The sequence below is a fragment of the Triturus cristatus genome, chromosome 12 (assembly GCF_964204655.1).
Source record: "Triturus cristatus chromosome 12, aTriCri1.1, whole genome shotgun sequence".
Lineage (NCBI taxonomy): Eukaryota > Metazoa > Chordata > Amphibia > Caudata > Salamandridae > Triturus > Triturus cristatus.
Window position 1 is genome coordinate 574,682,313 of NC_140595.1, and position 22,020 is coordinate 574,704,332.

At 45.8% G+C, this 22,020-nt stretch overlaps 1 protein-coding gene across 2 annotated transcripts in view; it reads left to right on the forward strand.

Annotated features, from left to right (window-relative positions):
* LOC146776281 (ATP-binding cassette sub-family C member 12-like) overlaps positions 1-22,020 on the forward strand; it is a 1,395,717-nt gene that overhangs the window by 1,179,188 nt on the left and 194,509 nt on the right. For both annotated transcript variants that reach the window (XM_085639684.1, XM_085639683.1), the window contains exon 25: positions 21,041-21,130. In XM_085639684.1, coding sequence (XP_085495810.1) covers positions 21,041-21,130 — 90 coding nt within the window. The remainder of the gene's footprint in view (positions 1-21,040; positions 21,131-22,020) is intronic.

The following is a 22,020-nucleotide window of genomic DNA, read 5'->3' on the forward strand; positions in this document are numbered from 1 at the left end:
TTCAAGCTAGCCTGGCTGATAAGAGGTGTTACTCCAAAAAAGGTCCCAGTATGCTTGTTTCTGGTCCAGGGAATACCTGGCTTGGCTGTTCGGGCTGGACTTTTCCCATGAGGCCCAGGGTCAAGACTGATTTGCATATAGCTGGGTCTGAACTGGGGTGGCGAAGTGAGCAAAAGAACGATGATGGATGCAACCCAGATATGTGACTGGGGGTGAGTGTCTGAAAAGTTTCAGTACTCCGTCCATCATCTCCTTGTGTTTGCTTTATTTCAATATTTGTCAGAACCTCCCCCCAAACGTCAGGATAGGCCTGTACATCTTACAATGTGCAATGCTCTAGTTATCTTGTATTCTATTATTATAAGTACAATCACAAAAAAACAAGCTTATTGTTAATTTGTCAAAAAATTTTGTTGTAGAGTTTGTCCCCAAACCAGAAACCTAAGTCACAGAACATAAATCAAGTAATGTGCTTAGGCCAGCAATTCATAATTATTTGCAATTAAACTTTGAGGACACAGGAGGGGTAAACCATCAACCCTCAGAACCCAATTTATCAACCACTATCTCTATTTAAGAAATTATTCATGTAAAAATGTTGACTTCCTTGAAGTATGGGACTGGGTCCTCCAGAGTCTTGTTACATTACTTGAGTTGGTACAATGCTTGCTATTTTGAAAATATTTGTAGAATTTCATATAAAAAGTCGGATACTAGTTAGTTTGAGGGCTAAAACTGCATGCCCAGATACAATTAAGTGATGGTGTGGAGAGTGATGCTTACATTAACTTCAGGAATTAATATCGCTTTGTTTAAATATTTGAGTCGCTGAGAGAGTTAAAGTCTCAGCGGAATCAGAATGAAGAATTTCAAATTTGATCTTCAAGGAAATTTAAAAAGAAAAGTAGTGGAAATGAGTTTTGAGCAGGATGTGCAAGCCTCTGCCTGAAAGAAAGAATTTAAACATTCTTGGGCTGTATATGTACTTAGAACACTGCAAGTCTACCAGATCGAACTTTGATATATAATCATGAAATGCAAGAGTGCCACTTTGGATTTCTTACCTGCCCTCAAGAAGAATTCCAAACTAAATAAAATTAAGGGTTGTCTTTGCTCAGTTCACCACTACTGTTGGTGTAATTTTTAATCAATCCAGAGGAAATCGTTAATTGATTCTTTAGAGAAGGAGTCCATAATTTCGAAGATACAGTTTAAATTTGTTTCAATAGAAATAATGTAAGTCCTTGGGGCACCTTAATAACATTTTTGAATAATTTCAAATACTTGTAATAATGTTAACTGCTCTGCAACTGACAATTTCAGAGGTGTCTCAGTGATCAACATGTTTTTTTTAAAGGGGTCTCAAATTTCTTTATTAGAATCATTTAACAATTGTTTCTTTTTATGTTTGTATGTATTTCGAATAGTTTTCATTATCTTCTTCAAAAGAAGAATATTTATACTTTTGTATTTTGCCATGCTTTCATACATCCTCAAACCATGGCCTAAAAGGGCATGGCAGGGGAAATTTATTTTAATTTGAGTTAAAATTTGTGACAGCCTGTGAAGTAACAATTACTATTATCACCACAGCAATTCGAAGATATTATTACTGTCCATGAATTGTGACTGCGTTGTAAATGCATGTTAATTGTGAAGTGAATTAACATTTGAATGAGGCAGATCATATTCAGACGTGTCATGGTCAGTAATTAGTATGTCTCATGTGTGGCATGTTAGGTGCATCAAGCCAAAGATAACAGTTTAGAAAGGATAGAAGAAAGAATCAAGGCACTTTTGGTAATCATCAAAATATGCTTGAACCATGTAATAGTTGCTGCAAAATAATAATTATAACAATGGTTTGAACCTGTAATCTATAGAGCAGTCACAGTGTGGTTATGATCAGGCAGTAAATTACTTTATTTAGGCCTCTGCACACCACATCTGGGACATGTATTCATTTTGCTGTCTCACAGAGTGAGTTGCTTCCTAAAGTAAGCACCTGTTTTTTTAAACTTTTTAAGTGATACCCTTAGTCAGATCATCTTAAATGTGAATCAATGCTTTGAAATGTTCTAAAAGTGAGGTAGTCATTGTCTAGATCCTGATTCGTGAACACTATGTAGTTCGTTTTTGTAGCTATGGCTCATGTCTGAACCAAAAGAATGCATGATCTTAACTTTCATCTGATTTACATCGTCATCATGTTTTTCATAAACTGCAAATAGTGCAATTCCTACATTTAAAAAGCCAATTATTCATGCAAATGTTTGTAGACCCATGGTGCCAGGCTACTGGCCTTCACTGTGGCATGCACTAACTGATCTTGAAGATTTGTGCCCAAGCCCCTTTTTAAAGAAAATATTGGTTTCAGGAATGCATGTTTTCATTGCTGTCTGAGGTATGTCAACTATTTAAGGTAAGTTTTTCAATCATGTTGGTATTTCGGTGAACGTTTTTGCACATAAAGTCCAACTTCAGGGTTCATGACCCATTTAGTGAGTAAAACTTCTATGTTTGAGAACCAAGCACATTCTCTTTAACTGTGTGTCCAATCTATAGGATATCCATTTTTCCTGGGTTTAGGTAATAGAACTTTACATTTTTAAAGAAGAAATCCTTATTGATAAAACTCTGGTGGATATAACCAAATTGTTCTAAGGCTAAGGTTAGTGCTCTGCAGTTTAGGCAACTACAAAAGAGGATGTGGAGAAAACTGGTCTAGATTAGGGAACTATTGTCAATATTCCACTTTCTTGTTGTAAAGGGTTGTCAATATGAATTCTCTTCACCGACACAATGCTACAGATATTTCTCACATTTCAAGAAACACTATTACTAACAAGCTTATGATTAAGTGAGAGGTGCATCCTTTGCATGAGCCAGCATCAATTTCCTTAGCCAAGGTTTACCTTTGTGAGAGGCAAATCTCTGCAGGATTCTTTAGCTCAGCTGCCCACAGGAAGAAAGAGGCAGCACATCGTAAGGGTAGGGAAGTATAACTTAATTTATAGACATCAGGGTAAATTAATATCAAATTATCACATTGTTAAATTACTAAGGGCCTACAATATATGTGGGTGCAAAGTGTTCTCAATGGAGTGCCCTTTCTATCAGCATAATGGTTTTCCTGTCTAATGTAAATGCCAGTCTTTAGTGTAACAACGGCAGAGACTACTCTATCTCGGCTGTGGTTATACCTCTCTGATCGTGCAGACGGAGTAGATGCTGCCGGCGGTTGACCTTTAAGCCCACCCGCCCAATTTAGATGGGGGGATATACAGGTCAGTTTTCACTGCTCGTCAATGCCAAGAAAAACCTTGTGGTAAGGGGCAGTAGAAACTGCAGAATGCCCCCCTCACTGTGGGAGCTAACTCCCATAGCAAGGGGAACATTTTACCTAATTTCAAAACCAAATCCTCCTTTGGGATTTCATTTTTGCCCCCCCAAAAATTTAACTTTGCCATAAAGCTCCATCAGGTTTGATGGAACAGTATGGTACAGTTACAATACATTGGCAAGAACTGCCCTAATAGCTGTTCCTGTCAATGCTTGAAATGTCGGCTGGCCCAATGGACATTTCAAAATTTGGCAGTTGGGAAATCTGCTGGGGCAACTGATTAACTTACTCTGGTTGGACAGCCCAACTACCAAATATTAAATTGAGTTCTTAATCATGTCTTTCATGGGCCTGAAGAATATTATCAAATCATCCAGTGGTGTAACACAAAAGGATGGGGCCTCCTGCAGAATGTGAAAAGGAGCACCTGAGTTTCCTATAGCTCACAGAAATTAATTTGTCTGGGGCTAAATAGAGCCCCCCCCTGAAGGGTTGGACCCTCACCACACCACAGGGGCTGCCGGTGTGTGTGTGTTATGCCCCTGACATCACCCTCCCCCTTATACAACGCCACTGGCCTCACTTGCTTGCCTGCACCATCTCAAGAACCAGCTACATTATGTACAAAGCCATTAAGACCAGAAACCTCTTTTATCTTGCAGAGAAGTTCATAATCTCTGGTGGTACTTGACCTTGAAACACCCACAGCCAGGACACCATCAGACTGCAGATGAAGAATAATTCTAAAAAAAGAAAACACAAGTCAGCAGGCCTGTGGTATTTAAGCACAGAGGACGTGGATGAATAACAATTGTTTAAAGCTAAACGCTAACAAAACCGAAATCCTCCTGCTTGAAAAACACACTAACACCTGGGGAGACCACTGGTGGCCCGTAAGCCTTGGACCCCCCAAGCCCCAATTGGTCAAAAAGAACTTAGGCGTATGTGTGGAAATACTCTCTTTTGAGGCCTAGTCAAATCACTGGTAGGTATCTGTTTTGGTCTCTAGAGCGGCCTCAAACTTTTCATTGGCTTTTTTGGCTCCCAAACTGGGCAGAATATTATCCAATCATTAATTCTGTCTTGCCTGGACTATGGTAATGTCCTAGGCACCAACAAATAAGTCATAAAAAGACGCCAGATCACCGCAGCTAGGCTGCTCTTCTCCCTTTCAAAATGTTGTTCATGCTCCACTGGCTCCCTATAGATAAGCGTATAAATGTCAAAACTCTGTGCATTGCCCATTAGATCCTTCACTCCCAAGGAGCTCATTATCCTTGCCGGAGTACTTTCATCATATTTGCAATCCAGGCTACTGTGCTTTGCTGACTTCAACTTAGCCATCGTTCCTTGTATCAAGATGGAAAGAGGAGGAGGACACTTATTCCGAGCTATGGCTCCAGCCCTGTGGAAGAAATTGCCTATTTACCTCAGGAAAATTCATGACCATCTCAGCTTGAGGAAATTTCTTAAGACATGGCTCTTTTCTGCTTAGCTTCTCAGTCATCAAATCGCTTCCTTTCCATGAGAGTATTGTACTAGTACCATGTGCTCTTGATTTAGTGCTGGGATGCCCTATTGCTAGAGCAGCTATGCACTATGCAAGTCTATTTAACATAACATACCATATAGAACAACATCCCTGTATCCATCAGGACTGCCCCAGTTCTGCTCCCATATGGGAAATGGTTAAAGACTCACCTCTTTAAAGAACATTACCTTACAGTGCATTAACAGTCTCTAACCCAGTTTCCTCTCCTATCGCTGTCTTGCTTCGCCCTCCCAAAATACCACTCCCTCACGATGGATCAAACACGACGAAGCAGGAGACAAATAGCACAACAACACCTAGAAAGGGGTTTTACTTTACTAAATGAAACACATCAAAGACTCTCTTTTTGGAATAAGGCTTGGGGTTTTATTTATGCAATGCTCTCCAACAGAAAGGCTTTCCCAGATGGCAAGTGAATAGCATTCCAATAAATATATATATATATTATCTACTGGTGGTCGCCAGTAGATAGTTATAGTTAGGACCGAGTTTCCATAGGAAATCTCAAAATTCTATTTTGAATATCTTTGGCGCCGATTGACGAATCTTCGCGAAATTTTCAAAACTAATGGGGCGCTCCGCTCCTACCCTGAAAGTCTCGGGGTGATTCGTCAAGCGGGGGCCGAGAAAAAGGGGGGTCCCAAAACACGTTTTCCCCATGGATTTTTCCATAGGGACTTTAGTCGCAGCTACAGCCCGAACGGCTGAACAGAATTACGTGAAATTTGGCAGAGAGGTAGCCATAAGGTCCGTTTGGTGCCTTTTGCAGGTTTGGTGTAAATCTGTTCAGAATTTTCTGAGAAAATAGCATTTAAATCAATATATATATCTATACGCTTGCAGCGTGCGCGCAGGGTGCGCGCACTCGGCCGTCCGCGAGCGCACTTCTGATTGGTTGTTACATCTTAGTAAACATTCGAATCGGTCGAAACCAGGAATTGTCGGCCGCCATTTTGTCTCTCGCACTGACAGGGGGGTGAAACACAAAGGAGAAAAACATGTAAAGGGGGCACGCTGGACAGTTCCTGACCCCCTAGCATGGGTCAAGGGGTCCCAGGAGGTCCCCCAAGGGCAATTAAAAAAATTAAAATTTTTTCGGTAAATCGCCGATTGCGCGAAGCGTGCGCGCACTATAGAAATGAAAAAAATAACGCGAGGTTCGCGCAGCGTGCGCGCATGGTGTAAATGCTTAAAAATAAAATTGCAATGTCAGTCCCCCCGTGTGCGCACGCAGCGCGCAGCACTGTGTGCGTGCATGGCTTATATATTAGTAACAATGTATGCCAAAACCCTTAACAACAAAGCGTATCATGTGTCCTCCTTGTGCGGACGGTGCGCGAAGCGCACCGTGCGTACATGGCCCATTAAGCGTAACGTGGGCGCGCGGTGCGCGTAGCGCACTGCATGCCCACCGTGCGTGCACGGTGCGCAAAGTGCACCGTGCGTGCACGGCACTAACTGCGTAAAGTGCGCAAAGCGCACAGCGTGCTCACCGTGCGTGCACGGAACGAACTGCATGAAGTGGGCGCGCGGTGCGCAAAGCGCACTGCGTGCCCACCGTGTGCGCACCGTGCGCGCACGGCACGAACGGCGTAAAGTAACTTAGCATTTAAAAAAAACGTACAAATTCACTGAAAAAACCATAGGTTTCACACACGTCATAGTTAGGAATTAGCATTTAAAAAACCTTGCAAATTCACTTAAAAAACCATAGGTTTCACACATGTTATAGTTAGCTGGGCATTTTCCTCGTGAAAAACCAATGAAATTCCCCCGTTATAGTTAGTGCATGCAACTATAACTCACGCGACCGTAATCCGCTGCTGATGACGTCAGATATTACATCACTGATGACATATGTGTCTTTCTGAAAAAAATAAATAAATATATGTATAGCTAAAAAAAAAAGGAAGAAGACATGGGTATATAAATGTGTAAATACAGTGATGTAATTGCTGACGTCATCAGCAGCGGATTACGGTCGCGTGAGTTATAGTTGCCTGCACTAACTATAACGGGGGAAATTCATTGGTTTTTCACGAGGAAAATGCCCAGCAAACTATAACATGTGTGAAACCTATGGTTTTTTAAGTGAATTTGCAAGGTTTTTTAAATGCTAATTCCTAACTATAACGTGTGTGAAACCTATGGTTTTTTCAGTGAATATACATATATATATATATATATATATTCACTGAAAAAACCATAGGTTTCAGGGGTGTTATAGTTAGCTGGACTTTTCACTTGTACAAAACCATTGAAATTCCCCCGTTATAGTTATTTCAGCTAACTATAACTCGCGCGCCCGCAATGCACTGCTGATGACGTCACATATTACATCACTCATGACATGGTCAGTGACATCACTCATGACATCACTGATGACATCTCAAATGACATCACTGATGACATCACTGATGACATCATCCAGTGAATGTGTGTTTTTCTGAAAATTAAATATGTTTTATATATGTATATCTCAAGGTCCATGGAAGAATAAATGGGTTTATAAGTGTCTAAATGGATGATTTGTTTTTGAAAAATTGATTGTGTAACTGACTGATTAAGTGTATCATAGTGAATACATGGCTTAGTGAGTACTGTTTAAATATGTAAATATCTGTATCAGTCTCTCACTTTGTGTATAAGTGGCTGCATGGGTTGGTGAGTAGCTACATGGGTGTCTATATAGGTTATTAGTTGGTTTTTTGAGTATCAGTCTGAGTGTCTGCATGGTTCGGTGGGGGGTATTACGTAGTGCATAGGTGCATGAATGAGTGACTCACTCTTTGTATGTGTTGAAGACAGCATGTGTGCAGGACTGTATGGGTGAATGAGTGTGTGTATGGGTGTGTTAGTGAGTGAATGACTGTCTCAATATTGTCTTTATGAGTAACTACATATGTGACCCCTGTGCCCCACACAGACGGTCGCTCACCTCTCACTGCTGCTGCCTGTCGCCTGCTGCTGCCTGTCGCCTGCTGCTGCCTGTCGCCTGTCGCCTACCTGCTGGTACCGACCCCGCTCACGCCGCTCCCTCCTCACCTGCGCTGACCTCCGCTTCACGCCGCTCTCCTCCTGCTGCTGCTGGCCACTCTCCTCGCCTCCTCGCTGCCGCCGCTGCCCCGGCCACTCGCCTTCCTGGTTTCCCGCCGCTGACCCCGCAGTCCCGCCTCTCCTCCCTGCCCATTGGCCACCCAGCCTCCCGCCTCCCAGCGGACCCTCCCTCCCGGCTCCTTACTTAAGGTGACCGCGGCGGGCTGGTCAGTGTGACCCCTGTGCCCCACACAGACGGTCGCTCACCTCTCACTGCTGCTGCCTGTCGCCTGCTGCTGCCTGTCGCCTGCTGCTGCCTGTCGCCTGTCGCCTACCTGCTGGTACCGACCCCGCTCACGCCGCTCCCTCCTCACCTGCGCTGACCTCCGCTTCACGCCGCTCTCCTCCTGCTGCTGCTGGCCACTCTCCTCGCCTCCTCGCCGCCGCCGCTGCCCCGGTCACTCGCCTTCCTGGTTTCCCGCCGCTGACCCCGCAGTCCCGCCTCTCCTCCCTGCCCATTGGCCACCCAGCCTCCCGCCTCCCAGCGGACCCTCCCTCCCGGCTCCTTACTTAAGGTGACCACGGCGGGCTGGTCAGTGTGACCCCTGTGCCCCACACAGACGGTCGCTCACCTCTCACTGCTGCTGCCTGTCGCCTGCTGCTGCCTGTCGCCTGCTGCTGCCTGTCGCCTGTCGCCTACCTGCTGGTACCGACCCCGCTCACGCCGCTCCCTCCTCACCTGCGCTGACCTCCGCTTCACGCCGCTCTCCTCCTGCTGCTGCTGGCCACTCTCCTCGCCTCCTCGCCGCCGCCACTGCCCCGGTCACTCGCCTTCCTGGTTTCCCGCCGCTGACCCCGCAGTCCCGCCTCTCCTCCCTGCCCATTGGCCACCCAGCCTCCCGCCTCCCAGCGGACCCTCCCTCCCGGCTCCTTACTTATGACGCCCCCCCAGTGACCGCGCAGCGGACGCGCGCAGCGGGAGCGCCGATTGAGCGCCGAAGGTGCGCCAAAGGTAAGCCCGTCTGCGCCCGTCCGCGCCTGGACCGCACCCAGCGCCAGACCCCCTGGCCCCCGCGCCCGCCAGCCCCCCCGCAGGACCTACGACTTCGCTACGCTCATCGCACTCAAACCCGCCCGAGCCCCCGGATGCCACCGAGCGTCCCCGCGACGCACCCATGGACCCTTCGACTGCCGATCCTGCAACTTCTCCTGCCTCCGAACAAGCACCACGCCCACCAAGACGGACTACAGCAACCACCTCAAGTGCATCCTGATCAACACCCGCTCCATCCACAGACACGCCGTTGAACTCTGGAACCTCCTCGACACCGCATCTCCAGACGTCGACTTCCTCACGGAAACCTGGATGAACGACTCCTCAGCCCCTGACATCGCCATAGCCATCCCGGACGGCTACAAGATCATCAGGAGGGATCGCAACAACCAGACCGGAGGGGGCATCGCCATCGTTCACAAAAGCACCATTCGCATCTCGACTGACTCCACCGACGCATTCAACACCGCCGAATACCTGCACTTCCAGATCCACACCGACCCCAAGACTACCCTCAGAGGCACCCTCATCTACAGACCCCCGGGACCACGCGCACAGTTTTGCGAAGACGTCACGGACTTCATCAGCCCTCACGCCCTCCCCTCCACCGACTACATCCTCCTCGGAGACCTCAACTTCCACCTGGAGAACGACAACGACCGCAACACGACCACCCTGCTGGACAACCTCGCCAACCTCGGACTCCAGCAACTGGTCAACACCCCCACCCACTACGCCGGCCACACGCTCGACCCCCATCCTCTCATCCAGCAAGCACATCACCTTCAGCCACTGCACCGGACTCCACTGGACTGACCACAGCTGCGTCCACTTCAGCTTCAAGAAGAACACGGTCCACCACCACCCGAAGCAGGTTCCCCACAGAACCTGGAGCAAGATCACCGTCGACCAGCTAACCACCTCCCTCAGCCAGAACCCACCGGTCAGGACAACGGACCCTAACACAGCAGCCCTCGACCTCACGCAATGGCTGACCTCCTGTGCCAATGACCTCGCCCCACTGAAGAACCCACTCACCAGGCCCAGAAGCAAGAAGGCCCCCTGGTTCACCGACGAACTCAAGGACTCCAAGAAGGCCTGCCGCACCCTCGAGAAGGCCTGGCTCCTCGACAAGACCACCGACAACATGACCGCCCTCAAACTCGCCACCCGCAGACATCACCAGCTCATCCGCACCACCAAGAAGAAATCTTTGAAGGAACGACTGGACAAGAACGCCCATGACAGCAAGGAGCTCTTCAACATCGTCAAGGAGTTCTCCAACCCCAGCACCGGCAACAACGACATCACTCCCTCGCAGGACCTCTGCGACTCCCTCGCCTCGTACTTCCACCGCAAGATCGCCGACATCCACAACAGTTTCGGCGCTCCACCCCCGCACCCATCGACCGAACCTACGCACCCCGCCGCTATCCTCCAGACATGGACCAAAGTGACCCTCGAAGACACGACACGCATGATGAACACCATCCACTCCGGATCTCCGACCGACCCATGCCCCCACCATGTCTTCAACAAGGCCGCCTCTACCATCGCACCCCACCTCCGAGACATCATCAACGCCTCCTTCGACACAGCCACCTTCCCAGAGAGCTGGAAGCACGCCGAGCTCAGCGCACTACTGAAGAAACCAACTGCGGACCCGACCGACCTCAAGAACTTCCGCCCTATCTCGCTCCTTCCATTCCCTGCCAAAGTCATCGAGAAGGTCGTCAACAAGCAGCTGGCCGCCTTCCTCGAGACGAACGGATCCCTCGACCCATCGCAATCCGGATTCAGAGCCAACCACAGCACAGAGACCGCCCTCATCGCAGCCACCGACGACATCCGAGCCCTGCTCGACAAAGGTGAAACAGCGGCACTCATCCTCCTTGACCTCTCCGCAGCATTTGACACTGTCTGCCACCGCACCCTAGTCCAACGCCTCAAAGTCACCGGCATCCAGGGGATTGCTCTGGAATGGATCATCTCATACCTCTCCGGCAGAACACAGAGAGTACGCCTCCCTCCGTTCCTCTCTGAGGCCACCGAAGTCATCTGCGGCGTCCCGCAAGGATCATCGCTCAGCCCCACTCTCTTCAACATCTACATGAAACCCCTCGATGACATCGCACGCCAACACAACCTCAACATCATCTCCTACGCCGATGACACCCAGCTGATTCTCTCCCTGACCAGAGCCCCCGACACCGCCAAAGCCGACCTACACGAAGGGATGAAAGATGTCGCCGAATGGATGAACATCAGCCGCCTGAAGTTGAACACGGACAAGACAGAAGTCCTCATCCTGGGACCATCGCCCTCTGCATGGGACGACTCCTGGTGGCCCCCGGCCCTGGGCACCGCACCCAAGCCAACGGACCACGCACGCAACTTGGGCGTCATCCTGGACTCCTCCCTATCGATGACCAGACAAGTCAACGCCGTCTCCTCATCTTGCTTCCACAACCTCCGCATGCTCCGCAAGATCTTCAGATGGATCCCGACTGAGACCAGGAAGACTGTCACCCAGGCCCTCGTCACCAGCAGACTAGACTACGGAAACACCCTCTACGCCGGTACAACAGCCAAGCTTCAGAAAAGACTTCAGCGTATCCAGAACGCCTCCGCCCGTCTCATCCTGGACGCCCCCCGACACAGCCACATCTCGAGCCACCTAAGAGACCTGCACTGGCTCCCTGTCAACAAGAGGATCACGTTCAGGCTCCTCACCCACGCACACAAATCCCTCCACGACCTGGGCCCAAGGTACCTCAACGACCGCCTGACCTTCTACACGCCCACCCGACAGCTACGATCCGCGTACCTCGCCCTCGCCGTCGTCCCTCGCATCCAGAGAGCCACCGCCGGAGGAAGATCCTTCTCCTACCTGGCGGCTAAGACATGGAACTCCCTGCCCGTCCACCTGCGGCTGACCCAGGACCACCTCGCCTTCAGGAAACAGCTCAAGACCTGGCTGTTCGAGCAGTAGCAGACCCCCTCCCCCAAGCGCCTTAAGACCCTTCCGGGTGAGTAGTGCGCGATATAAATTCCTTGATTGATTGATTGATTTTAAACTAGTATATGTGACTATTGGTGTATATAAGTGAGTATATGTGAGAGTGAGAGATTGAAAGAGTTCCTGTATGAATAAGTATGTGTTTCTATAAGTGATTGTTTAAAAGACTAAGTATGTGTAAGTTTCCGTAGAAGTAAGTGTGGTGGTGTGTGTATAACTGTATATGCAAGTAAATGTATGTTTGATTCTTTATTAGCATGAGTGACTATGTGTGTGAGTAACTCTATGGATGAGTGGCATTGTGTAACAGGATGTATAGGTGTATGAGTACATATGATGAGTGAGTACATGTATGAGTGACTGTATAGGACTGTTGGTGAATTAGTGGATGTGTATGTGGATCTTAGAATTACTGAAGAGGTTGTTGTAACTGGTATTGGTATGTCCATTGTTTTGAAAATTTTAGTCTCTATTTTTGAATGTGTGTATCAAAGGTTATATTAGGGTGAGAGGAGGTCTGCCACTTTATCACAAGGATGATGTCATCAGTGATGTCATTTGAGATGTCATCAGTGATGTCATGAGTGATGTCACTGACCATGTCATGAGTGATGTAATATGTGACGTCATCAGCAGTGCATTGCGGGCGCGCGAGTTATAGTTAGCTGAACTAACTATAACGGGGGAATTTCAATGGTTTTGTACAAGTGAAAAGTCCAGCTAACTATAACACCCCTGAAACCTATGGTTTTTTCAGTGAATTTCTGAGGTTTTTTTAAATGCTAATTCCTAACTATAACGTGCCTGAAACCTATGTTTTTTTTCTGTGAATTTCAAAGGCTTTTTAAATGCTAATTTCTAACTATGCCTACAGAGATAGGACATGTGAAGAAAGAAGAAAAAATGCACAGAAAGAAAAAAAAGAAGCAACAGAAGTCCTCAAAGACGAAGAAAAGTGCAGGAAGAAGGATAACGTGCAGAAAGAACAAAAAGAAGAGCAGAAAGAAGCCTTGTTGCAAAATCATCCTGTACCCTCAACTTTTTCAGGCGGATACTGGTGGTAACTGAGTGTGACTAACCAGTCCTAGAGACAGTGCTATGTTAAAAGACACTTAGAATACAGTGAAAACACCTACATACACTAGGGAACATTATGCGTTGGGGTCCTCCTGTGATTAGCATGACCTCCTCTTTAAGCCCCTAGTATATAATAGGGCAGGGGGATTAAAATTACCTCTTAAAACAGGCCACAGGGTGTTTTTGCACACGTTAACTCAGGCCCGTCCCCTCCCTTCACCACTGTGTAAACACGCCCTGTGTCCGTTTTTAGTTGGGAGATTAAGTTCATTTGAATCCTGAGGGTCCCTAGGGTCCAACTAGCCCACTAGGTACCTCCAGTAAGTGCCACAGAGCTGCGTTGCAGAGAGGTGTAAAAAGTGGCACGGCCTGGACCACCTCTCTGCAATGCAGCTCAGTGGCGCTTACTGGAAGCACTTGGTGGGCTAGTTAGCCCCCAGGGGCCCTCAGTATTGAAGGGAAATTATATCCCCAATTTAAAACGTGCCATAGTGCGTGTTTGCACACGTCACCTCAGGCCCCGTCCCCTCCCTTCACCACTGTGTAAACGCGCCCTGTGGCTGTTCTAAGTTGAGAGATTAAGTCCCCTTGAATCCTAAGGGTCCCTAGGGTCAAACTAGACCACTAGGTACCTCCAGTAAGCGCCACAGAGCTGCGTTGCAGAGAGGTGTAAAAAGGGGCTTGGCCTCAGAACACCTGTCTGCAGCGCAGCTCCCTGGCGCATACTGGAGATGCCTGTTGGGCTAGGTGGCCCTCAGGGACCCTCAGTATTGAAGAGGAATTAATTCCCCAACTTACAACTCACCAGGGGGCGCGTTTGCAGAGTGCTGCAAGGAGGGGGCATGGCCTCCGGCACGATGCCAGTCTTTTATTTATTTTAATTTTTTAAGAAGGGAGGGCTGTGTGGTTCCCCTTCTTATTCTAATTTATTGGCCCTGATGACCCCATCCCCCAGGGCCTGTCTCCTAATGATATTTTTTTGACCCCAATCCCCAGGGCCGGCCACTGTTTTTTATTATTTTTAAAAAACATATATTTATAGACACACCTAGGACATGCTTGACAAACTGTACGTATCTATCACCATGACGATTTGCGTGATATTCATTAAAAGGCGACTATGCATACAATGAATCCACGTGGAATGTATTTACACCACTAGTGAAGCTCTGACATGTCTGATGCCCTACCGTGCCTAATCCCGGTAGACACCCTTGTCGTTTATTTATACAAACATGGGTAGCTATTGACGGGCACATTTAATACACATGCACACCAAGCCATTCAAAGGGGATTCGTAAAAAATTTGACCAAAACTATGCAAGAAACCCCCCTCACGGTTAATAAAACACACATCCACTGCCGGATGTGTAATACTTTTTATTTTACTCTCTGGAAAGGGGACGAACATCACTTGAGAGTCACAGCGCGCTCCTGGCAGAGCCCAATGCTGTGTTACACCCACCATTGCCTGCTGAGTGCCACACACCTCTGTGTTGTATTACACCAGCTAGTGCATATGCTATGACACTCTCTAGCCCATGTGCACTGTAACACCACCCCGTGAATATGGCATGCCACACTTGTCTTTGCACGGGTTATATTGCCCCATCTAACGTGCCTTCCTCGATGCCTATGTTATAACACACAGTGCTATGCCATACATATTACAATCTGGGATCCATATCTTTGTCACAGTGCATATGCAACGTTACACTCTCCAGCACATATTTTATATTACAACTTTAGAGACTAGTTCGGTTACACAACACTGCCCTGTGCATATTACACTCCAAGGCGCATATCGCATAGCACGCGCTAGTGCCTGTGCTATCTCGCGCTCTCCAATGAATCTGTCATTGCGCACAATGTATTGCAAATTATATTTCACGCCCAGTTCATCTTATATCACACTTTTTGGTGCATAGTTTATACCATACACTATATCTAGTTTTCATTTTCAATCATGCTCTCAGGACTATGTTCTATGTAACACTGTGTTCACCTACCCTTTTCACGGGCATTACATTTTGCGATAGGGGGTGGAGGGTCAGGGGGTGTTTCTGCCAAGTGGGCCCGGAGTCACAGTCACAAACGTCCTCTTCTTCCTGAATAAAAGTGAGATTCTGCTGCATACTTGTTCATATTTTAAGTAGTTCGCACAGACACACGTTTTAAAAACAATAAAGTTCCTAATACCCGCCTTCTCTGAACAGTTAGCTTGCTGCCCCATCCCCCTCCTCCCTATCCTCTGTTGTGTGAATCCATGGACTAGCCTCCTCCCTCCTGCCATGCATGGTCTGATGTGCTGCCACTTCCCTCAATACAGTATGATGTACCAGTCCACTCCTCCTGCCCTCCATTGCCCAATTCTATGCACCATCATTGACCTCCTGCTTAAACTCTGTGCTTAGCTTGCTGCCCCTATTCTCCTTCCCCCTGCCCTCCTATGTCTTTGTGCATGCCCCTGCTCCATCCTTTTTGCCCACCATGTCCCATGGACCTGCCACTCCTATCTACTCTGAGTGTTCTGTTGAGCTGCCACTCCCCTCCCACCTGCCTAGCATTGTCAGATGACTGTAACCTGTCCCTGCCACCTCCACCCTGCCTGTCCACATGCCATGCCCCTATCCTCTTCCTCCTGTCCTACATGGTCCATTGTACTGCCACACCCTTCTGCCCTCCCTGGTCTGTTGTGCTGCAACTGCTCCTCCTACCTGCCCCGTGCGGTCTGTTGTGAGGCCCCTTCCCCTGAACTTTCTTGTCTGTGCACAGGTCCTGACCCTACCTTCTATCCTCCATCGTCCTTTGTGCATGCCCCTGCACCCTCCTTCTTGCCCATCATAGCCATTGTGCTGCCTCTAACCCTCCCACTTGCCATGCATGGTCTTCTGTGCTGCCATGGCCCCTCCCGCCTTCCCTGTGTGGTCAGTTAGCTGCCCCTGACCCCCTCCCACCTTCCCTCCATGGTCTGTGTGTATTCCATCACAGTCTCACTGTTGCTCTTCATGGTGTGTCTTGCTTCTAGTGCCCATCCTGCCTGACCTCCATGGCTATCTTGCTGCTCCTGCCCTGCCCCCTTGCCCCCAGCCCTCTGTTTACATGTGCAGACCCCTACTCCCTCCCTCCTGGCTTGTCTGTTCCATTGTAATGCCCCTGATCCGTCCCTCCTGCCCTTTATGGTCTGTTATGCTGCAGCTTTCTCTCCTGTCTGTCCATTATGGTCAGCTAGCTACCATTGCCTCTTGCCCCTCTGTTCTCTGTTGTCCATGTGCATGGTCCTGTCCCCTCCCTCTTGCTTTCTATGGATTGTTGTGCTGCACTCCCGTCCCGCATGCCCTGTGTGGTGTATTGTGCTGCTGCAAACCCTGATGCCTGCCCTGCAGGGTCAGTTTGGTGCACCTCTCCATGTCCCTCCTGTCCTCTGTTATCCAAGTCCATGTCCCTACTCCATTTCCTTCCATGATCCAATGTACCATATTTGCGAACATTTTGAACTTGGTAAGAGGGAGATTTTGAAAAAAAACTGGGGTATTGATTTTCCCCTTTGAGTTACATTGAAAAAAAGGAGATTGTAGACAGGAGACAGATCAAATAAAGCCCATTTGAGCTTAAAAACATTGGACGTTTCCTGGCTGAATCGGGTCTGTTGGCATGTATGGTTGTACTACCATTGCCTCTTCCTTCTTCCCACAATGGTCTATTACATTGCCACAGCCTCTCTTGCAAGTCCTGTATTGTTGGTTTGTTGCCCCTGCCCCCCTTTCCACTGCCCTCCATAGTCTGTTGTGCTGCCACGGCCCTTCCTGCCTGCTCAGTGTGGTTAAATTGTTGCCTTTGCACCCTCCTACCTGCCTTCAATTTTCAGAGTCCGTGCCCCTGGCCTCTGCCTCTCAACAGTATCCTAATGAACAACTAGATTGCTAACATTCTATATTTATTACAAAAGTGTGGAACGCCTGACGTCATCTTGATGTAATCAAAACTGTAATACCTAGAGCATTTCCTTTAGAAATTACATATATGAGAGCGTCTTATTGGCATCAAAATTATGGTTAGTGCTCTAAAAGACTAAAATAAGGACATATTTTCTGAGTTTTCAAATAGCGACAAAGCACTTTTAAATTATTTGTTATCTTTATGTTTTTTTATCCAGTTGACCACTTGATTAAATGTTGCACTTAGGGGAGAGGATGTGGTGTTACTTCCAGAACTGCAGACTTTGCAACTGGGGAACCAGGTTGGAGTTTCTGCTTCAGCTCGACATTCTGTGATTCTGGTCAAATCACTTAGTCTCCCCATGTCTGCAACCAAAATGAATTTGTTCTTGTGTGATGTAACCAATGCTCATGTAAAGCACTCCAATACCTGACAAGTCTGCACTATATAACACTGCAAAAACACAAAATAATAAGTGTTTTGCACACTTCTGTCATTGGGCTATATTTGGGCTACATCTGGGTGATTTTGGGCAACATTTGGGCTCTTTTGTCTCCGGTGGCCATCTTGGGAGATTTATTTGTTATGAAGTTTCCTAATTTCCTCATGTACTGCAGTCTCCTCAGTAGGAAATGCTTTCAGTTTTTTACTTTGATTCCATCATGAAGGTATTCAGATATGTCACACATTTGCCATGAATTCTGAATGTTAGCACTCTAGTTGCTCATTAGATCACTGTAGTAAAACTACTGTTCACCATGGAAGTCTGCTCCTGGTATTAAAAGTGCATGTTTCAGTCTGCATGTCAGAATTTTTTAATGAAATAGAAGAGGATTTGAGAAGTCACTCAAAATGTGCCCTAATTTTCTTTCTTCAGCATTAATCATAATTTCTATGGCAAAATGAACCCCCTCATTGTGTTCCTTTTTTAATTAAATGTTTTAAGTGTTACCAGTTTATTCCAATCAATATGGCTTCAGGTGTGCCATACTTTTGTCATAATGAAGACAGTAAGCGCTCTAGTTGTTTTTAAGAACACTCTGGGACATTCTGTCATTGGGCTATACTTGGGCTACATCTTGGTGATATTTGGGCTACATTTGGGCTCTTTTGTCTCTGGTGGCCATCTTGGGAGACTTATTTGTTATGAAGTTTCCTAATTTCCTCATTTACTGTAGTCTCCTCAGTAGGAAATACTTTCAGTTTTTTACTTTGATTCCATCAAGAAGGCATTCAGATGTGTCACACATTTGCCATAAATTCAGAATGTCAGCACTCTTTTTGCTCATTAGATCACTGTAGTAAAGCTACTGCTCACCAGGGAAAACTGCTGCTGGTATTGAAAGTGCATGTTTCAGTCTGCATGTCAGAATGTTTTAATGAAATAGAAGAGGATTTGAGAAGTCACTCAAAATGTGCCCTAATTTTTCTTTCTGCAGCACTAATCATACTTTTTATGGAAAAATGAACCCCCTCATTTTGTTCCTTTTTAAATTAAATGTTTTAAGAGTTACCACTTTAATCCAAGCAAGATGGCTTCAGGTGTGCCATACGTTTATCATAAGTAGGACTGTTAGCGCTCTAGTTGTTCTTTGGAAACCTCTGGGAAGCTGCAGTAGAACACAAAGGAATCAACTGACAGTCTCTGCCCTTGTTGGATGTACATGTTTTACTGAGAATGTCAGACTTCATTCTCACATGACTGAGAAAGATAATGTGAATTTACAGAAAATAAGCTCTCAGTTTAGCTTATAGATCACCTTCCAAACCTCTGTGGGAAAAGCATGAGAAAATATTTTTCTCTCAATCATGATATCTCAGCAGAAGACTTTTTCACATGGTGAAATCACCTTAGAACATACCACAATTCCTAAAATGAGTATGGTACCATCAACAAATGATTTATAATGTAACTAAAGTCTTAAAACCTTCTATTAACTGCAATGCTTTTTAATGAGGTGCTATCATGTATATTGGTCCCAAGATGGCTGCCAACACTTCTTGGATGAAGTGCTGACAGCCAATCAGATCTCAGGATGAGATGTGTCGTTAGGCTCCGCCCACATATATATATGATTTTACTTTTGATTTTCTCAGGAACTACTGAACAGATTGACACCATATATGCAAAAGGCACATCCCTGAGCTGAGGACTACCTCTCTGCCAAACTTCAAGTAATTCTGTTCAGCCGTTCGGGCTGTACCTTGGACTAAAGGTCCCTATGGAAAATTGCATGGGAAAAACGCGTTTTGGGACCCCCCTTTTTTCTCAGCCGCCGCTTGACGAATCCCCCCCGAGACTTTCAGGGTAGGAGCGGAGCGGAGCGCCCCACCTATTTTGAAAATTTCGCGAGGATTCGTCAACCGGCGCCAAAGTTATTCCAAATAGAATGTTGCGGATTTCCTATGGAAACACTGTCCTAACTATAACTATCTACTGGCGACCGCCAGTAGATAATATATATATATATATAGATATATATATAGATATATATATATATACCAATATAAACACACTTGGCAAATGCAACTGTTAATTGCATGAAATAATAAGAATAAAATGCACAAGCAGATAATATTGGACGCCCTGCAAGAAATCAGAAAAACATATACACTAAATACATCAAATGATAACTTTGGATGTGCACTCTGACTCACTCACACATCACAAAGAAAACACCTCAACTGATAATAGCCACTGGCCCCTCATCACAATTGCACCAATCAAAAATCAAACACTTCACCTGTGCAATCTTCATCCTGACCCACTCCAGATTGGGGGATTTACAGTCGAAGCCAGGCAACTCAGCAACCAGATGCCTACACTGAAGATGCATCCATCGTTCAGGCTCAAACAATCCGGTTTCAAAGTCAACAACCTTCAGCTTTAGAGTCTCAAATCACACTAGAAGGTTCCAGAGTCTTTCCTTCCGTGCCAAGTAAACTTACTGAAATTGGTCACCTTCCATGCAAGAATTCCAGGGCAAAAGGAGTTCCCGCTGTATTCTCACATGTTCCAGCCTTTATCTTAACAAAGCTTATGAAAGCATTCGAGGGTACATTCAACAATCTCTACTCAAAAAACAAAACAACCTTGAACGTGATTAACCCAAACAACTTGAGCACTCTGGGGGCCTGTGCACGCAAAACTCTCAAGCAAGACAGAGTCAGAATTCAAGATGACATGAGGCCATGTAAAAGCCAATAGTAAGAACTTTATAATACTTCCCAATGTACAACATAGTGCACATTTGTGCACCACTGCCTATAGCATCGCACACTTCATCTCTCAATGCACAACACACTGCACATTTAAGCAATGCTGCTCATAACACTGCACACTCAAACAGTACATTTCACACCCCTCTCTCTCATGCTTTCAAATGCACATCCCACACGTTCTGTTCTTGGCAAGGCTGTTCTACTCTGTGACAGCTCCCACTTTAAGACTACAAGATTACATGAAAAAAACCTTCAAGGGAAAAAGGCTTATGCAGGATGCCGTACATTCAGGCTAGGGTCAAAAGACAATTAAAATCATGGCAGTCAAAGGACATCACGTGGTATCAAACCATGGGAATGCCTCTAGCACCACAATTACTCATTGAGTTTACACTTGTCTTTGACCACGCACTGTGCTCCTCTGCCTTTTGGCTAGGTTCACACCAAATAAACACTATGTATAAACATGCATACATACATATATACATGTCACATTTTATTAATGTATTATAAATGTAAAGCAGAGTGATTTAAAAACACTGGGTTTACAAGGAAAAGAACATTTTCTTTGCCCGGCCAAATTTGATGAAATGACTGCATTCATTACTGTATTGGATAGTGAATGAATTGCGTGTGTTCAGTCTTACTTTATGTTACGTCCTTATGCTGCTCATGGAATAACTGATGCCAAAAAAGATTGATTAAAATGTGGGGAATTTCTATATTATTGTACACATGAAAATATACTGATTCATACTAAACACTTGTCTGTGACTTATATTGTGATATCTCTTTTAGTTTGCTGGACTACTTCAGATATGTGTTAGAATGGCAACCGAAACAGAATCGAAGTTTACATCTGTGGAACAATTATTGGAATATATCTTGGTAGGTATTGTGCCTTACAGAATGATTATGAAAATGAAATAGTCTGATTCTGTCTGACATTTGAGTCAAGTTGTGTTTTGTAGGCAACACCTTTAAAATAGTTGCACATGTTAGCACCAATAGTGGTTGTGTTGCTTTGTATGAATAAATAATCATCAATGGCTGACTTGAAGACTTTATTCAAGGACATCCCTGATGGTATTAATGAATGTTTAAAGCATTCAGCAGAAAATGTTATGTGTCTGCTGTCCAAAATTGGGTTTAACCACTGACATTCCTAAAGGATTTCAGCTGTGTGATATCCACAAAATAAAGGAAATAATGCTTTGCAAAGGTTTGAAGCAAAGACTGAATAGCCAACTTGAACATATACCAATGTATACCCTCCATGAATGCATTTTTAGAATCTACCTCCAAAGGTAGAGTGTGCGAATATTCCTTCAGCCCTTATGCCACTAGCTGACCCAGCGTATTCCTTGATGTATAAGACTGTTCAACTAAACAATTGTATTTTGTTACAACTGCACCTTAGGAATTAGCCCTAGAGTTGATTTCAGATGGCATCACTGTTTATGTGCCTGGGTTAGTAAATAGACAAACAAGGTTGGTCATTCTGTCAGATTCAATCAATCAGAAAAATATTGAGATTTGCTTCTGTACTGCAATTAATTCGATTAGCATAGGGTTTTATTTTTTTGACCATTGACCTTTATGAACAAGTTCAGATCCACATCATGCACATAAATAGGAGCCCTGACTAATTTGCTCTTAAACTAGCAGGGATAGACTATCAACGTCAGACTTCCTTCTTCCCATGTGAGTCAACCCACCTCCTACAAGAAATTACAGGATAGTGAAGTGAAACTGTGGTCAAGGGGAGAATGGTTTGG